This window comes from Zonotrichia albicollis, chromosome 3, assembly GCF_047830755.1.
Source record: "Zonotrichia albicollis isolate bZonAlb1 chromosome 3, bZonAlb1.hap1, whole genome shotgun sequence".
NCBI lineage: Eukaryota > Metazoa > Chordata > Aves > Passeriformes > Passerellidae > Zonotrichia > Zonotrichia albicollis.
In genome coordinates, this window is record NC_133821.1 from 61,883,809 (window position 1) to 61,903,276 (window position 19,468).

Below are 19,468 nucleotides of genomic sequence, written 5' to 3' on the forward strand. Positions count from 1 at the left end.
GAAAACTTTTTACCTCTTATAGTTTTCATTTAAAGAATTTCTGTCCTGTAACATCAATGCTACAGCGAAAGTTTCATCTTTTATTGCTTTGTAATTCCAGTGATCTGCTGAATTGTTGTGCATTGAAAACCTCTTGTTGGGGAGTTTCAAATTTTAAACCGTGCAGGTTTTTTGTACACGAGAACAATTTCATTTAAGATAAACCACTGCATAGCAAATTGTGTTGTGCAATTCACTAAGGTTTTCCCTAGGAACACTGGATCACTACTCTGAAATTTGCAGGAAAAGAGCTATTGTTCTTGGTTGTACCAAGATCCTTTAGTGGGAACTCTGCATTAATAGAAGATTAGCAGAATAAAAGTAGTCAATGGTTTATAGAATCATAGAACCATTTACTTTGGAAAAGACCTCTCAGATCATGGAATCCAACTATTAACTCAGCACTGCCAAGTCCACCACTAAACCATGTCCCTAACTAGCTTAGAAAAACACTCTGAGCAAGCACTGATAAGCACTTAAGTAATTAACGTAATTGTTATTCTTTCCCAGGGAAATGGGTTTTTTTAATAAAAACTCCTAAACCCTTCCTTACAACGGCTCTCCGGTGTCAGCTTTCACCTTACTTCAGTACGAAAAGTAGCAGTAATATCAATTAAAAAAACCCCAAACAAAATAGAAATACAAGTGTGAAACAAAACGAGTAAGCTTTTCCTAGTATTTTAATTTCAGAATCACGTGCTTAAGAAGTTCAATTAAAAAGATGAAATATGACTATCTCACTGGCCGTAAAAACTCTTGTTGCACCATCTCTGAAGGAGAGGAAGCATCACCCAGCAGTGCAGCAGAGTTTCTATCAAGCACCTGCAGTAACACAGAACGACCCACCACCTCTCTGCTCTTCTCCGGGTGCTCCATGGCATCTCACCCGTGCGGGGGAAAACCCAAATGAAGGCAAATCCACCCCTGCTGCTGTGTCACCGGGAGCGACGCTCCCCACACGGAGCCTTGCGGCGGCTCCCGCGCTCCTGCCGTCGCCCCGCGCCAGCCTTTGTCTGCCGGGCTGCCCGGCACCTTCCCTCACGACCGGGACAACAAAAGGAGCCACAAAGCCACGCGATGTCCCCCAGGCCGAGCGGCCCCGCTGGGCAGCCGGCAGCCGCTCCGCACCCCGCACGGCAGCCTCACCTTTCAGGCAGAACATCCTGCGGCCCGGCGAGCAGCGGCGAGGCGGGGCCCGGCCTCCCTCCTTCCCTCTCTCTCTCCCGGCCCGCGGCGAAACGCGGCCGGAGGAGCGCGGCCACTGACGGGACGGGCCGTAGCTCCTGGGGAGGGACAGTCCGGATCATCTGTCAGCCTTTGTCACTGCCCTCCTGCTGCTCGTGGGCATCCAGGGGTCAGCGCCAGGCAAGGAAGTCACTGTAATCCAGCGTGCCTGTTCCTCACAAATTACTGACTCGGCCCTTGGGGATCCTCCCCCCGCGTCTGCTCTCCAGAAAGTGCTTTGAGCAGTTTTCTACTTCTTCTATAAATACAGAGTTTATTCATAACCCAAAATCTTCTACGTGTATCTGAACAGTCAAGCTAAAAAAAATGTTTATTTTTGCAATACTGCATGTGCCTGTGTGCTTTAAGGCTGCATGTGGATGGATGCCCCATCACTGGAAGTGTTCAAAGGCGAGGCTGGATGGGGCTTTGAGCAACCTGGTTTGCAAGGAGATATTCCTGGCCAGAGCAGGGGAACTGCAACTACAAGGTCTCTAAGGTCCCTTCCAGCCCAAGCCATTCTATGATTCCTCTGCTCAGTACCAGATATGTTGTGGCTAAAATTATTTATTACATTATTCCCTGTTTCTGCAGAGGACACCTTCCATAACAGAAGAGGACAACCTTGTAAGCATTTTATTTTATAACAGTAACAAAGAGCTGCGACCAGCACTGTGCTTATCCATGGTATTTGGGTCTAAATTAAGTTGTGTTGTGTTGGCTAACCTGGCTTGGCCTTGTACAGTAAATACAAGAACCAGGGAACAAGGTAAGGGTCAGAATAGCCTATCTTGCTGGACAAACAAGAATTGCAACTGTCTCCAAAAGCACAAATCCTAAAATCCTCCATGAAAAGCCAAATGAAAATAAAGAACGCATGCAAACACATGTTATCTTTAGGTGGAGCTCCAAAATAAGCCCAGGCCCGGACACCTTGAAAATAGCAATTCAGACCCCAGATGAAGCAGTGTTGATGAGATGCTGAGTACCATTAGTTGGGCTAGAATATCAAAAAATAACATTTCAAATATCTGTCCTCATGTAGGAAAAGTTACTTCACTTTAGAGTGGACTATGAGCAGGCTGTGGTGGCAGAAAAATTCAGACATTACATTGGAATAATTTGAAATAAAAAAAGAACATTTATATAGCTTAGCCTGCCCTTTCTCTGTCAAATCCTACTAATGTCGAGATTTCCTTATGCTCTGAGAAGCAAAGGGGCCCTTTACCCCTTAATTCCATTTGCTGGTGCTCCAGGCGTGCGTGTGCTCTGTCCTACCCTAACTTTTCAGAGGGCTTTGGGAGTAAACAGTTTATGGAGGCAAAATAAACAAAAACATATTGTAGCTGGAGGAAGGTTACTTGGATACCAGAGGGATTTTAAGGTCCAATCTTGTTAAATCTACTCATTAATTACCTGCAAGGAGAAGTAAGAAGCGCATCAGTGATAATCACCAGGGACTGAGAGCAGCTGCCAGCAATCAATCGACTGGGAACTAAGAAAGGACACAGCAGATTCTAGGGGAATCACAAACACAAGTAGAAAATACAAAAAAAACCCATACAAAAATAAATAATTTATAAATAAACCACCAAAAAAACTACCAAAAAAGCCCCCAAACCAGCAGTCTGTTCTGTACATGGGCAGTGGGGAAGACTGTGTCAATAAAACAAGAAAGAGGAAGCCAACTGTGGAACAATAATACTGTCTAAGAAATTAGACACAGCTTAGAGACAATTGCTGAAAAGTCTGATTTGCTCTGGGCCATAACACCAGTGACACATACTCCTCTGGCAAGGCTTGGGCCCTTGGGGAAGTGTATCTTCCTTGGAGGATATACTGTGCCCTGTTCACCAGCTTCCCCTCCCATCCTCACCAGGAGTAGAGCGAAGAAGTGTGAAAGGGATCGTCCTTTAACAGTGATGTCACTTTTCAGATATCCATTGGGAAAAACAATTTTTTGTTTGCTTAAAACAAGAAATAAGTGAAATAAAAATTCACATATTTTGGAAGAGGGCAGAATTATCAACCCCCAGACAGGCCTAAAGCAGTTTAGCATCTATTTTATTTTTTTTTAGTGTGTCAAGACTCTGTGAGGAATCCAAGGACACATGCAGCTTTCCAGCAGCAAAACCAAGGAGGCCTGATATCCCCTTGACTACCTCAAAGGTAGTGGACCTTGCCCTCTAGGAAGGTGGCAGCTCCTTGCTCCAGGTCTTCCCTTGCCTGGCCATTTGCAGTATGAAATCAAATTCCCATCAGGGAACCAGTTCTCCTACACCCTACATCTCATTTTGCAGTCTGTGACTCTAGGCAACCAAATTTCCCCATCATTCCGGGGTGAACTCTATGGAAATAACATGGAAATATCTCCCAACAGCTGTATTACAAAACATGCTGACTCTGCAAAGCATTACTTGTTGTGCTGGATACCAAGAGACAGCTACAAATGTGAAAGAACATATCCCACCACATCCATCCTGGGACAGGAGAAGTGCCTCTCCCAGCTGCCATGCCATCTGCCACTGCCACCTCTCGGGGGGCACTACTCCCCCAAATGGATGCTAAATAGACTGGCTCCATAGAGGAGACCATAACTGACATGGATAACTGTGCCTATATATCCATGTTTAATAGGGAATGGTCATGATTTTTAAAATAGAAATGTTTTAACCACATGAAACACCAAACCACATCTTTCATCCTCTCCCTTACCCTCAGCTCTCTGAAACATCTATCAGCCCTCTGAGCACAACTAGAAGAAAAGCTGCAATGTCATTTTTCCTTTGTTGAAACATAACATTGTTAGTGCCATTTCACTTAGCTGCCCTAATCTGAAAATGCAACAGGATGGGAGGGAAATCAAGAAAAATACGCACATGCTTTCACCACTTTTTGGATACTAAAGATTGCACCATTAAAATGAGCATAAAGGAAATCCAGCTCAGATCTGCCCAACTCACTGAAAAAATTGATGCAGGTTTAGGCTCTTTCTGTCCTGCTTCACGTGTTGCTGCACATCAAGGTGCATCCCAGTTTGACTGCCAGCTGACTAGCAGGGCTGTTGGGACATCTAAATAAGGCTGTTCCCTTTTAGAACCAAAGCAATCCTTGGGAGACGTCCATTTCTGATACCCTGGATGGGTGCCAACTATCATTTTTCTAAAGCCTGAATTCTTCTTACATGTTTGCCTTTCAGTCTGCACATAACAAAACCAAAAGCAACAGAACAAAACAAAAAAACTCAAAAAACAACAAACCAAACAAAAAAAAAAAAAAAACACTCTGGAAAGCTATCCAAAGAAAACAGCTGGAGTAAAAACAAAATTTTCAATTTGAGGGTTGACACAAGCCACACTATCTAGTGTGCAGGCAGCTCAAGCACTAAGGAGAGCCAGACCCAGAACCCACCAGGCCCTGTGCTTCCACTGGTGATAAGAGATGGGAGATAAAGAGAGGTTAGGTCAGCCCCAGCATATCTTTAAAAAGTCAGCACTAACTCGGAAGCCAAGCACTGGAAAAAAAGATACTAAACATTATTTTGATAAGTAAAACCAAATATTCTTACAACTCTGAAGCAAGAGAAAAATATTTTGCTGTTATTGCTATTATCTCTCACAGTTGATAGCACATATTATATTACCTATTCTAATTGAGGACTAAGGGTGGAGTTTCCTCATACAGTGAGGAAGGAAAGAAATATTTCAAAAATTATTTAAGATTAAGAAAATCATTTGGGGAAAGTCACAGCAAACATAATGAAACAATGAGGTATTACTGAAATGATCAGGCAGAAAGTATGTCCTTTAAAGCAGTAACTCAAAGTAAGACAAATTGCTAAATATTCACCATAGCCGGAGCTAAAAAGATGTATCCTGTCCCGGAAAAAGTCAGGCAGGCAGGTGACTTGTGATGAATGGATCTTTCTAAAATTATCAGTGAAACAACTACCATAGAGCTACTCTTGCACTCCAGATCTGCAGCTGCAGGGCCTTGTCCCACCCTTCAAGACTGGCATGAGAACAGAATTTTCCAAACTGTCAAACGTAGAAGAAAAAATTGAGTTTTTCAGACCTTTAAGGAGGAGGAATCAGCAGAACAAATATAAACATTTGGGGGAAAAAATGTATGCCCATAATTACAACAACTTTGTTCCAATAAAACCTCTGACAAAATTGTTTTCCTGGAGAATTAAATCTAAAGCAGTGACTTTCTACTTGAAGGAGAGACACAGTTCCACGTTAATCCTATGTAAACTCAAGAGCCAAAGTAAAATCCTTTATCTATATTATGTGGGTTTTTTTTCATCAAAATACGATTTTCAATGAAAAACCTTAATTTTTATTTCTACCCTAGCTACAGCTATACTGGTGGAGTTTTCCATCAGATACTGCAGATAGCATTTGTTAAATCCTGTTGTGGTTTCGGATGATTGCAAACAAAAAGTTCTTCTGTAATAAACCCAGCAGTGCTTGCAGGTGCAGACACTAAGTGCCTTAAAATTAATAAAATAAATGGTTTTAGGAATGGGCTGGCTTCTGCCTTAAGTGAGGAAGAAAACAAACACAATGAAGTCATGAATTAGTTCGCCTTATCTTTTGTTTGCCTTACTCTTCAGACAAAGGGCACAGAAAGGGCAAAATCTTTTAAAGAGCTGCTGTAGGTCAAGAAAGGAATCTGTAACCAACTTCCCCAAATTCATTCAGGAATTTCTTTGCCACAGAATTTGAACAAAGAGGGCATTCCTGGTTTTGCGGGTAGGACCAGAGTGTACAGAGCCTTAACACATGACCAGAAGAACACACTAATTATATGGAAACAGTGGCTGTCGGTCCTAAATTTAAAGAGGCTAGAGCAGAAATTCTGAAGGAAAAGCCTGGGAAAACAACAGGCAATCCAGCAATTTCAATCTGCTGCTAAAAGACCTGCTTCTCAATAAAAAAAAGAGATTCATTGTTTTGCAGGGGTTGTGTGCCAAATTAGCTTTGATTAATGGATGCAACAGGGCTTTATTGATAATGTTTACTATTAAAACAAAACAAAAATGTCCCTCACGGGCACTTTGATTTACCCAGTCATCTGTGCATTGCTCCAGAAAATTGCCACAGGTTGGCAAGGGCTTGTTCCCTCGGATTGATGTCGTCAGTGTTTCGTTAACCCTGGTAACAACAAGGCACTGGGGAATGCTCTGAGGCCACCTTTGGGTAATCAGGAATACCAAAAGCACAGGCAGCATGAGGAACACGTGAATTCCCCCGCTATCACCCTGGCACATAAAGACAGCTGCAACCATCCTGCAAGGATGAGGTAAAAAGAACAGGTTGTTTCCTGAAATACGCACAATTGCTGCATGTTGTAACCAAACAGAGAAATAGTCTTTAAAAAAAAAACCAACCAAACTCTTCAAGGCTGAAACAAATGCCAGTCCAACACAAAGCAGCAAAGAGAAAAATCAGTTTCTCTTCTGCCCTGATGTGTACGAGTGTGCAGACACACCATCCATATACTGCCTGAGGAGCTGTCTTCATTCTCATCACCTCAATGCCTACCTACCAAAAAATAGTTCTCTGAAAAAGTGAGGTAAAACCAGCAGCACTTTATACAGTTCTCTTCTGATTTAAAGCTATGTGCCAAAATACACTGAAGTCCTTGACAAAAATTACAAAAATTGGCACTTCGTCATGAGCTGTCCTTGGGCAGCAAATTGGGCCAGTATTGTTATCAGTAACCGTGCTAGGGCAGGGTGACAGAGCCATTTGTAAGTTGTTACAGCCTCACTTGAGTAGTGCAACGGGAACTATTTCTACACTCTCACCTGTTCTGGTTCATTCCTAGCTTCAAAGCTGTGACAGCCCCAAGGTGTTTTCTGCTATTGTCCCCGGGGCAGAAACACAACTGCTTCTTCACTGAGAGGTGTCAGCACAGAGCAGTCAGAACAAAATGCTTTATTCCTTCTTTGACCTGATTAATTTAATACATTTGCTGCCTTTCTCACAGCCCCAGCTGAATCACAATCTGACAGAGACCATGACAGAGCTGCAGTGCCCTTGCTATTGACAGCTATCGGAGCCAGCTGGCATCCCAGTGGGAAAGCAGTTGTGGTGCTGAGTGCAGGGCATCTCCTCCCTTTGCAAAACCAGGTTAAGCTGGCTACAAGACAAACACAGAATTTAATACCTGATTCTGACATTGCATGTCACAATAGCTCATTTCATTCTGAAATGAAAATGCCATATTTACCATACATGGCATTACATGCATGATTCAAGGTTAATAAAATTGAGTTAGTAACTCCTGGATGAGAGTTTCCATGTAAGTGTACAGTGGGCTGTAATCAGTCACCCTTACTCACCACCTCTTTGGCAGTCCGGATTACAAAGGAGAAAAAGATACAAAAGACTCAATGGAAATTACAAGTAAGTTCAAACACATTTCAGTTTCTAAAAGGCAACAGCCTCCACTATTCATTAGTTTCTGTCCCTACTTCAGACATTAAAATTAGACATGAATAACAGAATCAAAATTAAGAGCCTGTTTCTTCCAAAGGTCCCTCTTTAATTAATGTAGTCATTAGCAAAGTGCCTGCAAGAATGTGATTCAGAGTATTAAGCCTAATACATAAACAGTGAGCACCCCCACTGCATTAGGGAGAAAGCACCTGCATATGCAAAACAAAGCTACGGGGAAGAAAAAAACCCAAATTCAGACATGCAAACAAGCAGAAGGAAAGAGAGGCAGCAGGTACAGGAGCAGGTCTGATGGGACGTGACTGATGGGGATGTGCTGCATGAAACAAGGCACAGTGTGCCTGTGGAGAGAGGGCAGGTGTCCCTCCAAAGCAGGCAGGAAGTGAAGCTGTCCCTCGCTCCAAGAACTGCTCCTATCAAATCTGACCTGCTAACTGGCAAACACAGCTTCTTGTGCCGCGATTTGTGGACATGACACCCAGTTCAAGAAAAAAGTGAGAAGAAGTGTGGGCAGAAACCTCCCCCATCCCCTACAATATCCACAATATACACTGGTGCACTGTTACTATGGACCTGTGTTACCCTGGAGAAAGTGTGACCAGGAATAACTTCTATTTAACATCCCCACGTGCTACTCTCAAGCAAAATGCAGCCCTGTCACTCTTAGGTGTTTGATCTGACAACTTCTGAGCAGCTTTATATGAAAACCTTCTACGGTGCTTCTCAGATCTCCTATTTCGCAGTGAACGGGTAAGTAAGTGATGCACCAGTTGCAAAGCACCTAATTCACAGCCCATAATTGCCTTCCAAACACTACTAGTTCACCACTACTCAATGTCCAGGGAACCCATCTGCTCCAGGGAGATAAAGTACCAGGCAGAAGCTGCCATGCCATATGTAAGGGAAGCTCTAGAAGGAGCAGAGGGTGTACATATTAATTACCTTTTCCTGGCATGGAAAATGTGCCATTCTCTTAAGTGTCCAACATACACGCTCACATGCTGAAAGTATACCTTGCTTAGGTATCAAAAGCACCTAAGCCTTACATTTTACCCACTTCAGCTCAGGCTGTGGAACAATAAGCCACAGATTCAAATTGCTACAGCATTTACACTTCAATTCTCCAGGAAAAAAAAAACAAAACAACAACACAGAGGTTTCCACTTAAAATGGGAGAGGCTGGTAGATGAATTATATTAATACACAAATATAAGCAAAAACAAACAAACACCTAAACCAACCCCCAAAAATAAGGTCTAGAGTTTAATTTCTTTATTTTAAGTTCTGCAGCTAAAATACAAGAAAAAATGTATTTCACAGTTTAAATCACAAACTGTCAAATCCACCCTATTTAGTTTTCCCAAATATTATACGAGAAGCTAAATATGCTCTTTCAGAATTCATAAACTTTCACATTCTTAACCTTCACCTTCACTTTCTTTTCATTTGTAACAGATTGGAGGGAAAACAAGAAGTTGTTACATTTGCAATGTTCTGCCAGAATGGTGAGCTATGACCATGCTGGAGACAAAGGTCCCCTCAGTTTTAGAGGACAATTCCAAAACAGTTGGCTAACAACTGCATACAAATAGAATATTTCATGTACTCTATTACTTGATGAGCAGTGCATGGGAAAGCACATACAGCACATTGTTTCAGCTCAAACAGTGCGTCCAATCACTGGAAAGCATCCAGTCTGCTTTATAAAATATAGCTACTTATGAGTAAAATACGAAAGTCAGCAGGAATCAGTTTTGACCCCTAGTGAGGAGGAAACATTTGCCCCAAGTTTTCAGCCTAAGGATAAACTGGACATTAGAGGGTACCCTGGGAACAAGAAAAAGCATATAAAGCCTATAAAAGTATAGAGAAGTTTATATCATCTCAAAGCAACACATTCTCAGAAGGAAAACCACAGCACTTCATGTGTTTCATCATGGCCACAAAGAAGCAAGCCAAGGAGGGCTGCACCAGTGAGCCTGCTAATCCAACCAGCACAGAAACTGCAGGACAAATTGGGATGCAGTGCCCCTGTAACTTTAGAAACACGGGGTTAAGCCAGGTGCTGCTCCATTTGTTTGTGTTTCCCACCACTGTGGTCTTCTACAGAGCAACCAGCCAAGAGAACTCTGGCTGGAGCTACACCTGGAATTCAGGGTGTCCAAGTGAAGGCAAGCACAGGCAGGGTCTCACCTGACAGCAGCACAGAGCTGCCCAGAGGAACTGGGATCTGCCCCTGGAGCTCTCAAATCAAACACCAGGGGTGAACTTCCCCTCTGCCTAAGAAAAGCACACCTGCGGCACAGCAGCTCTAACACACGCATTCAGCAACAGCACACAAGCCCGTTCTTCCCTTCAGCCCCTCCATCCTAACAAAAAGCATTCCACAATCCCCTGAGAGATTAAGACTCTTCAACACAGTTAGCTCACATTAGTTATGGCTCTTGGAGTAGGCAGTGAAACCAGCCACAACTCTTCATAAAAAAAAATCTACTGGGAAATATCCTTTAGCACAGACTGCGGTTCTCATGTCACTGCTTCCTGGAGAGGCAAAGACATCCTGGGATAGCAGCCGGGAAAAAAGGAAGGACTGCAGCAAGTTTTGTACAATTATAGAATTTTTTTTAATTTCTATTTTCACTTAGAACACTTTTGATCAAATAAAAAAATCTATTGTTTTTTAAATAAAAGATATTTGCACTTTCAAAATAGCAAAGAATTGGAATTCGGCAAGGATTTTATAGAATAAATAACCATGTCTGGATCCATAGTCTTTTTGATAAAGCAGAAATAGAGATGTGGGTTTAAACAAATGGTTCTGTGATATCAGTGCAGATATTCTGTGATACCAGCATTTCTTATTTAAACTTCTTTCTGTAGGTTACAATTTTTTGCTTAGCAAACCCCATTTTCAGATTCCCATCTGTGGCAGTATTTGTCAGAAGACACAGCAACACAGCAAAGTTTTGACTAAATTTGTCTCTATGTACAAGCACACAAAAGTTGGTACTTCAAGTTATGGTTAAATACAGGACTTGTGACTGTCCTCAGCATGAAAACTTTTGTTTGCCACTGTATATCATGAAAGTTTTACAGAACCCTCTGCTGTGCCACGATAAAATATGCTAAGACAAATAGTACCTACATCAGTAATTGAAGTAGTACCTCTGCTCCCAGCTGTGCTTCCATAAAAGCACATCCAACAGTTCAACCACAAAAATTTGATATAAACTTGACCAATTGTTACAAATGCATAGAACTATATCCAATTTTATCTTTGCACACCGAACCTACAACATGTAAAAGGTAGTAGAAGACAGAAAATGGGCTTTTATATCAAATCTCTCATTATTTTTTCCTTTCAAACATTCATATTTGCATATGTATCCTTATACTTACTAAATAAACATTAATTTATTTTTTAAAAAAACAAAAATATCCTCCCCAAAAACATACAAAACAAAAACAAGCAAAACCCACAACTCAAACCAAAAAATAAGTCTTTCACAAAAAGGTTTAGCATATAATATTTGTTTTGGACTTACTCCAGGCTCTTACACAAATGCTTTTTGAGGTTTCCATAAATGATTATTTATGGACTTGCCCAAAGCTTCAAGAATCCTTTTCACAGACACACATGCCCCAACACTACAATCCATCACATGTTATGGATTCTACAAATGCTAACAGCTCCCTTTGGGTTTCTGGGCCTTTATCTATGTAGTAACTGGCATGACTTTTTCCTACTTTGAACACAAGACCTTGTGCAATAACATACAGGAAAAAAGCCAATAAAATGATTTTACATTGGAATAGCAACAAGAAGTCTTAATTTTGTAATCTTGCTTATTGAAACCTAATAGTTATTGGTACTCTTGCATCTCATTACTAAAAAAATGTGATTACTTGTCTGTTCTTGAAACCCCCTTGTAAACGATATTCATGACTTAGAAACCTAGAATTTAAAAATTATTTGGACTGAAGACTAGGGTGATACTCTGGCACTGCAGATAGGCAAGTATGATCTTGCCTATCTCTCTCCTGAGTTTCTACAAGAGACACTGAAAATACAAGCTCCAAAAAGCAAAAAGGTCTTGAGTCTCAAGTCTGCCTCTGGAACACGAGGAAAAACTCATCTGATAGTATTAAACTTATATGATGCAAATTTAACCAACCACAGGTATACAGGCATAACTAAAGGGCATCATTTTTACTGACATAATGAGGCAGCATTATGCTACAAACTCCTACTGTGACAATTCCATAATTGTTCAGTTTATGGAAATCTGACCCCTTGGTAAGTGTGATGTTCTCAGACCATGATAAGCCATTAGGAACTTAACTGACAGCTTTGGCCAGAGCTGTCATCAGGATGTTAGGATTGCTTCTATTAGACACACTGCAAGGACACAAAAGGCTCAGCCCACAAAGATTTGTGAATTTAAACCTCTTTTGCCATTAAAACAAATTCTCATTTAGACTGGTTTTGCAAGGAAAAACTGGGCATTTCACACGTTTTGTGTTAAAGACTGAGAGTTGGCCAGCAAACAGCAGAAAACCAGTCGCTGCCACCTTCTAAACTGGGTTTCATCAGTCATTAAAATACAGCAGTTACCTGAGAAACAAGGTTTCTCTAATGACTTTAAATAAGTTTTCCAGGTAATATAACCTGCAGTAAAAAGCAGGCAAGACTTTCAACTTTTGCGATGCAGAATGACTGGAAAGCAACCAAGTGAAATGGAGGGAATGGGTAAAACATCAGAGCAATAAACAGGGACAGGAGCTGGGGAGAGATTTGAAAACCTCTTTGATTAAGAGCTTCTTCTGATGCATTGTCACCTGTGGCCAGACCGGATTGCTAGTTGTGCTTCTCCAGCACCTGGCCAGAAAAGCTTAGTTGTCTTGATGCTGCCATGTGACTCATTTCCTTTCCAAAAAAGCTAAAGTAAATACGGTGAAGCCTGTGCCATGAACTAACTCATGTGTTATCTCTATTCAGAGTTACCTGCTATGTCGTACTTGTGATAAACAACAAAGGCACACATGAACCACGGTCTCATTCTTTCACCCATCAGAAATCCTTTGCAACATACCCAAGCATTTTCATTTCAAAGAATACTCCTCTCAGCCTTTTCCCAATAAAGAGTTTTTAAAGGAAAAAAAATGCTCTGAGCTTCACTCTGAAAATACGTGCTCCCCCGGAAAGTAAAACCGTGAACTAAAAACTCTGATTAAAGAAGAAACATGGGAGTTACAGCGTGCCCTCTTTTCAAAGGGCCTCCAGGTGACTGAGGAGGAAGAGGGCTGAGCAAGAAATGCTTCAAAAACCAAACCTTTATTTTACTGTCAACATTTCCCACCTCTTCTATTAAGAGCTTTAACAAATGCGAAGTCTGATTGGTGCTACCAGCTCCAAAACACTCTGCGCTGCTGTGTACGTTTTAAAAAGAAGAGAGAAGCAGCAGTCCCTGACTTCCAGGTGCGCAGGCATCGGCCCCGCAGGACACCGGGAGTGCCCCAGGTTTGCAGTTCCCGTTTACTTTTGTGCTTGGTGCTCACTTCAAACTGAGGAATCCAGCCAATCTCTGCGCTCGCTACTGTGTGCAAGCTCCGGTTTGCAGCCAAGGCAGATTAGCCACTTTGCTGGTGAAACACCACGCAACACATGCTGCCTAGTGCCTGTCACCCAGCAGCCTCGTGGGAATGCAACCCGAGCCTGGAGGAGCAATGGAGCGGCAAAAGAAGAGGTTTAAAAGGACAGGAAGAGAAACAGCTCAGAAAGAACAACAATTCTTTATTTCCAGATTCTGTTATTAACACTCCTGTCTTTACACGTACAGTTAGGAGATGGAGAGGCTGTGATTTGTCAGACTTACTTTTTTTACCAGTTTACCTGAGCAAGAACTGGAGGGAAAGCTATTCTGATAGCTGAAAAACTATTAAAATTTCATCTAGCTTAAAATAGTCTGGTTTTCTATATAACACTTGCTATGTCTGTGCCTCTCCTTTCTTTCTAGTTTGTGTTAATATAGTGATGTAGTTAATTTGAGCACCAAAGACAATATGGTTTTGAGCCCTCAGTTTTACAAAGGCTGGCAAGCAGTAATGCAACACGGCAGTGGAACAAATTAATTCAAGAACACAAGTGGCCATTTATCACAGACAGCTTTGCCTTTGAACCCAAACCTAAGACGAGCACACTGCCAGGTATGGATTCTCAAAAACTCTACCGACACCATGCAAGCCTGACTCGCAGCCCAGGGTAAAAGACTTGCAGCTGTGACAAGTTTCTCCTGCCCAAGTACATAACCCCACCCTCCCTTCAGCCCTGGCAGAGGATCCTGGTCAGACAGAAATGCACAGTTAGATTTATGATCCAGGCAGATCTCACAAGTTGGGTCAAACTGTTCCCTGCAAAGAGGAAATAAGCCCTGCATAATCTACACCTCCCCACACCTTCCCTTCCAAAGTGACATATTGTCATCTCCTCTATAGGCAGGCAGGGAGGCTTTCATAGCTTGCTGCCCAATTACAGGAGGAATTCTCCCTCCCCCTCCAGCCGGTACAATGGGTTCTTTATGTAAATCACTCAGAAAAATTAATACACCATTAATCCATCAGTAAAGCTTCCTTTCCCATCTCTGCCCTGCAGCGTGAGCACAGGCTAAGGAAGGCAGCACAAGAAACTTTATGGAAGTTGCATAGAAGCCAGCAGCAAGGCTCAATGGTTCTTCTGATCCGTGTAAGATCCCATCCCACAGGCGTTAAAAGCTAATCTGGCACCGCTGGACAATATCAATATACCAATAGTCAAAAGTAAAAATTACTGGTTGTAAACCCTTTTAAGAAGTTTTTCAGTAGTGAAGTAGGTTAAAAAACAATCTTCAAAGCACAGATTAAAGTTGTGTCCTAGCATGCAGGGAGCAAAGCACAAGCATATACATCCTGTGTTAGTGTTCCTGCATACAAACCATTTACTAAAGCCACAATCTGTTCTGACACGGAAGTGAAATTCTGGTCAAACAGCTATTAACTGCTCCAAGAAATGAAAAGAAATAAAAGGCCCTTTGAAGATCAAATGCCCTTCGAGAGCCTGCTTGCTTTTACAAAAGTGACCTTACAGCACAACAGAGTCAACCTTACACTTTCTATTAACAAACTACTGCTCTGGCAGCACTAGAGAAATTACAACCAAATCACTCACTTTACTGAGTATTTTCAACCTTGCGTGCACACACGCTCCACTGCCTGCCAGCCAAATACAGGTCCTGCTCACCAACTCACGTGAGCAAACTTCTGAAATTTCTTTTGATTTATGGCAAATATGAGGTACTTGTTTACTTAGTGACCTGACAAACTTCATTCAAAAACAAGCACAAAAAAAATAAAAGTACTTTTTAGAAGTCTCATATAAAATATACTCCAGGTCTGAACACTTCGTGGGTTCAGTCAGAGCTGCTTATCTCGTATTCTAGATGCCCCCTTCTCTCTGTGGAGCAATTCCCATCACTTTCTCATCATCTCTTTTATTTTGCATCTGGGACCTCTTCTCAGTCTGCCCTCATAAAACAAAATACGCTTAAAATTTTTCCCAGCAGGACCATGAGGCAATCATCCAAGAAAAGCCACCCAGTCGTTTAGAAGTGGAGTCTTAAACAGCTTTCGGTTCCACATTTTGAAGAGAGATTCTAGCTGCACCTGCCCAAAGACTCTGGCACCAATGACTACAGGCTACAAGAAGCATAAACAAGACTTACCTATATCCCACACAATCAGTGCCCAGATGGGAAATTAAAGCCTTTTCCTCTTAATTACTATAAGCTCTCACAGATTTAACCCCCCAATAAACTTGGCAAGGCAGTGCTGCACCTCAGCTTTTGTGCTGCCCTCCTCCTCCTCGTCCCCACCTGCGGCTCCTGGCCCCGGCGGGACGGGAGCAGCGGGACAGAGCCGCATGGAGCGGGGCTGGCACTTGGCAGCCACCTCAAGGGTTAAAGAGAAAGCAAGTCACCTTTCCTCGGCTGGCTCCGGTACGTCCAGGTCTCGTCGTCCTCGTCTACCTGCTGCACGCACATGGAGGAGAGCTCCCCATCACTGCGAAACAATCTCTTTGTCTGCCTTGACAAGGACGAGAAATTTATCCAGCTGACAGCACGCGAGAGGGAGCCTGGGTTTTGTTTGAGTTTGAAAGATCTCGAAACACACTCCTTTTTCATTTTCTTTCACGCCAGCCACTGGCGTCGGTTCCAAAGAGACCTCTCTGAAATTGTTCCTGTCCCTTTTCTCAGGTTTTCCGCGGGAGGCTGAACAAACTCACTCCGACTTCACTCCAGGTTTTTCCTCGCTGCCTTTAGAGCAGCACCAGTATGGAGGTAGGTGGCTGTGCCAGCGCAGCTCCCCCGAAGCTGTTTTGATACAGCCCTTAGGGAGCTGCCAAAGAAAACAAAGGGGAGAAAAGCAGCAGAAAGTGGCACCTTGCAGCAGCTCAGCCGAGCATGCAAGGGCTGAGCAGAGCACAGCACCGAGGCAAGTGTTTTCCCCATTCTCCACTCAACAGCAAAAACTGGAGCTCCACTCTTCTCCCTGGCATCGCTGCCCAGGAGCGTGCAGGCAATTCCGTGCCCTCTTCTGGCTCATCAGGAGCAGCCCAGGAGGAGGAAGAGCAGGCAGGGATCACGCCTTGGCATGGCTCTGCTCACGAGGGACAATAAAGCGGCTGCACTTCTGCCGCCTCATTCCGGCTGCCCTGCTCTCTCACAGAAAAGCCTGGTGCAGGAGCTCCAGGAAGGCTCTTCTAACAATAAAACCGACTGCGTGGCTATCGCTTAGGATTAGAGTGAAATATGATAGGCTCGCTCTCCTAAAAGCAAAACTCCTCCTTTCCTCAGCCAGCTCAGCGGCAGCACAAACTTCTGAACTCTGCGTGCAGAAATAGGAAAGCACTTGCGCACCTCTGCGGACTTGGGGAGGGGGGAAATAAAATCCTGGAGCTTTTCCACACCAAAAGCATCCTGACCAGTGTGCTGAAAACATTAGTGCCCCCGTAACACGTGGTACATTTGAAAGCAAACTAAATAAAAGTGCATAGACATTAACAAAATCTGAGCAGATATTTAGTGATCGGGCTCTCACTGGGGTCACTACAGCTCATAAAACAGGTTTTGCTCCCAGCTGCCTTCTCTTTAAACTAGCAGCTAGGAAAAGCACTCCACAGTGTGAAAGTTTTAAAAAGTCAGGCACTACTGAAAGCTGCAGTGCTTGCCCTGCATGCCAATAGCAATGCTGCTCCCAGAAGGGAATAAGCCTGCAAGATGGAGGGGCAAAGGGAGCATTTTAAAGCAGACAGCAGTTGGTTATACCAAGGCACCCCAATACCCAAGAGTTTTGCTGGAATTGCTCACCAAGATAAAAGTTGACAAAAAAACCCCCACAAGTTTCTATCTTGCAGCAAAAAAATATATATAGTTGAATGTGAGAGATAGCCACTAAAGGTCAGCTCAGTGAATCCTCAAGGAGATGGTGGTAGAGAGGAGTCTGGGGGAGAAGGGGGCGCTAAGATGAAAAAGAACGCAAAACCAAAGTCTTTATCTGAAGAACAAACATTAATGCCTTAACGTCCTAACGGCTGCAGATGATGTTATCGAAAGGACAAGGATCGTAAGAAAAAGAAGGGTGAAGTGTTCGGGCTCCCGAGCTGCCGGTCAGGTTTACACTATTGCAAAACACGCCCCAACCCCTTGGCAGATGCTGCCTCAGCCCTCTGGATTCTGCTGCACAGCCTCTTCAAAACCATTAAAAACAAAGGCTCTGGCTTTTTCTGAAACTTATGGCTCTCTGACTCATAATAAGAGGATAAGGTTTAACCCACTGACTGGGAGGCAAAAAGCTAAGTACTGTATCAGATTACCCTATGAATCAAGCAGGCACACCAAAGTGACCTTTGGCTCCCACTAACACAGCACAATGGGTCGGCCAACTGTCTTTTGTAAATAATTTAATAGGCTGCATTTAAACTGACCTCACTCCAACAAGGTAATGCATATGTACATACACAGGTCTCCCACCATTTCCCAAAGCCAGTGGTGCTGTAGCGGGGCTGTGGAGGGAGGGAGTGCAAGCTGAGTGTGTGCTAAGTGAGTGTGAGTGGGAGCTAACACACTGCTAACACTTGTTCTTCTCACTGTGTCGTCAAGTCCTGCTAGTTGGCTTTTCTGTCATTGTTCATAGACACCACTCCCCATCCCTGATGAGACAAGAGACCTGCTAGGGTTGGGAGGTTTCCTTTGTTTTTCTTCCTTTTGCCTACAAGAAGACTTGAGAATGTGGAGTGAGGTACCCCTAGAGACCCAAGCACTGAAATACCCCTTTTGGAGCAGCTCATGTACAAATAGGCAGGATTTTATATAAAAATCAAAAAACCATGCTTAAAGTGAACTTAGTTCTTTTGACAAAAAACAAACATTTGGAATTGCTAGTACTGTAAAGTACAGAGAACTGTAAACTACCACAGCTATTACTGGCTAAATTATACAGAGCCAGATGTATAAAAACCCTGGTAGGAACTGCAGAATCACAGTCATCTCCGTTCTCCTGTACTACTTAAAAACAGAAGATCAGAGGAGCCAACAAGAAGGAAACCCTTTCAGGTTAACCCAAAATGCCAGAGTAAATCCCAGAGGCCTGCCCAGAGTCTAGGCAGCAATTTAATTTCAGGAATTTTCCTGACCTGTCTGTACCTCTGCCTTTTTAACACAGCGCTGAGTCACAGCTTGGTGAGGCAAGAGCAAAAGCACCATGACTGACCATAACATTTCCACTGTTACTGTAAACAGAGTAGTGCAATGCTTTGCTCAGGGTTTGGTATCATTCGATTTCATTGCAGGAAAAGATCCATTGCTATACACTTCAACACTGTCACCACCACAGAATGCTTCTTATTTCTAGGTGACAAGCTTAATATCAGCATGCATCGTTATACATGTGGATCAAAAATAAATTTCCCAAGATCAAGAGAAAACAGCAATTACCATTTGATAAACAATACATGTTGAGTAACTGTTGCAAGTTAAGCCATTCTTTAATCACTAGCCAAATACAAGGCCACGGAGTTGGAAATCCGTCCAGAGGAGGGCAGCAAGGCTGGTGAGGGGCTTGGGACACAAGCCATGTGAGGAACGACTGAGGGAGCTGGGGGTGTTTAGCCTGCAGAAAAGCAGATTCAGAGGTGACTTTATCACTCTCTATAACTCCCTGAAAGTCAGCTGTAGCCAGGTGGGGTTGGTCTCTTTCTCCAGGCAGCAGATGACAGAACCAGAGGACACAGGCTCAAGCTGTGCCAAGGGAAATATAGGTTGGATATGAGGAAAAAGTTTTTCACAGAAAAAGTGATAAAGTACTGGAATTGTCTGCCCGGGGAGGTGATGGAGTCATCATCCCTGGATGTGTTTGGAAACAAGACTGGGTGTGGCACTCAGGGCCAGTGTTTCGTTGAGCTGTTAGGGCATGGGTTGGGCTTGCTGATCTTTAAGGTCTCTTCCAACCCGGTGATTCTGTGAAATTTTAGCATCTGAAATACTGTAGAGGCTTAAATTTAATTATGTGAAACACTCTATAAAGCCATATGAAAGAGACAAGTACATTTCTAATAAGCTAAGCCAATTTTCGAACATATTTTCTCCCTTATGAAGACATCATACCAGTATATAGGCTTCATATTTTCCAGATTATGTATGTAAAGG

General features: G+C 43.0%; 1 protein-coding gene across 11 annotated transcripts in view; it reads right to left on the minus strand.

Moving 5' to 3' along the window:
* The window catches only part of NHSL1 (NHS like 1), a 177,981-nt gene that overhangs the window by 87,011 nt on the left and 71,502 nt on the right, over positions 1 to 19,468 (minus strand). The window contains exon 1 of one of the 11 annotated variants that reach the window (XM_014268567.3): positions 15,742 to 16,542. The exons of 8 other annotated variants lie outside the window; for them this stretch is intronic. In XM_014268567.3, the coding sequence (XP_014124042.1) occupies positions 15,742 to 15,946 (205 nt within the window). In that variant the 5' untranslated portion in view covers positions 15,947 to 16,542. Of the gene's footprint in view, positions 1 to 1,185; positions 1,416 to 15,741; positions 16,543 to 19,468 lie in introns of those variants that run through there. 2 more of the 11 variants (XM_005489232.4, XM_074537637.1) reach the window with 2 other exon arrangements.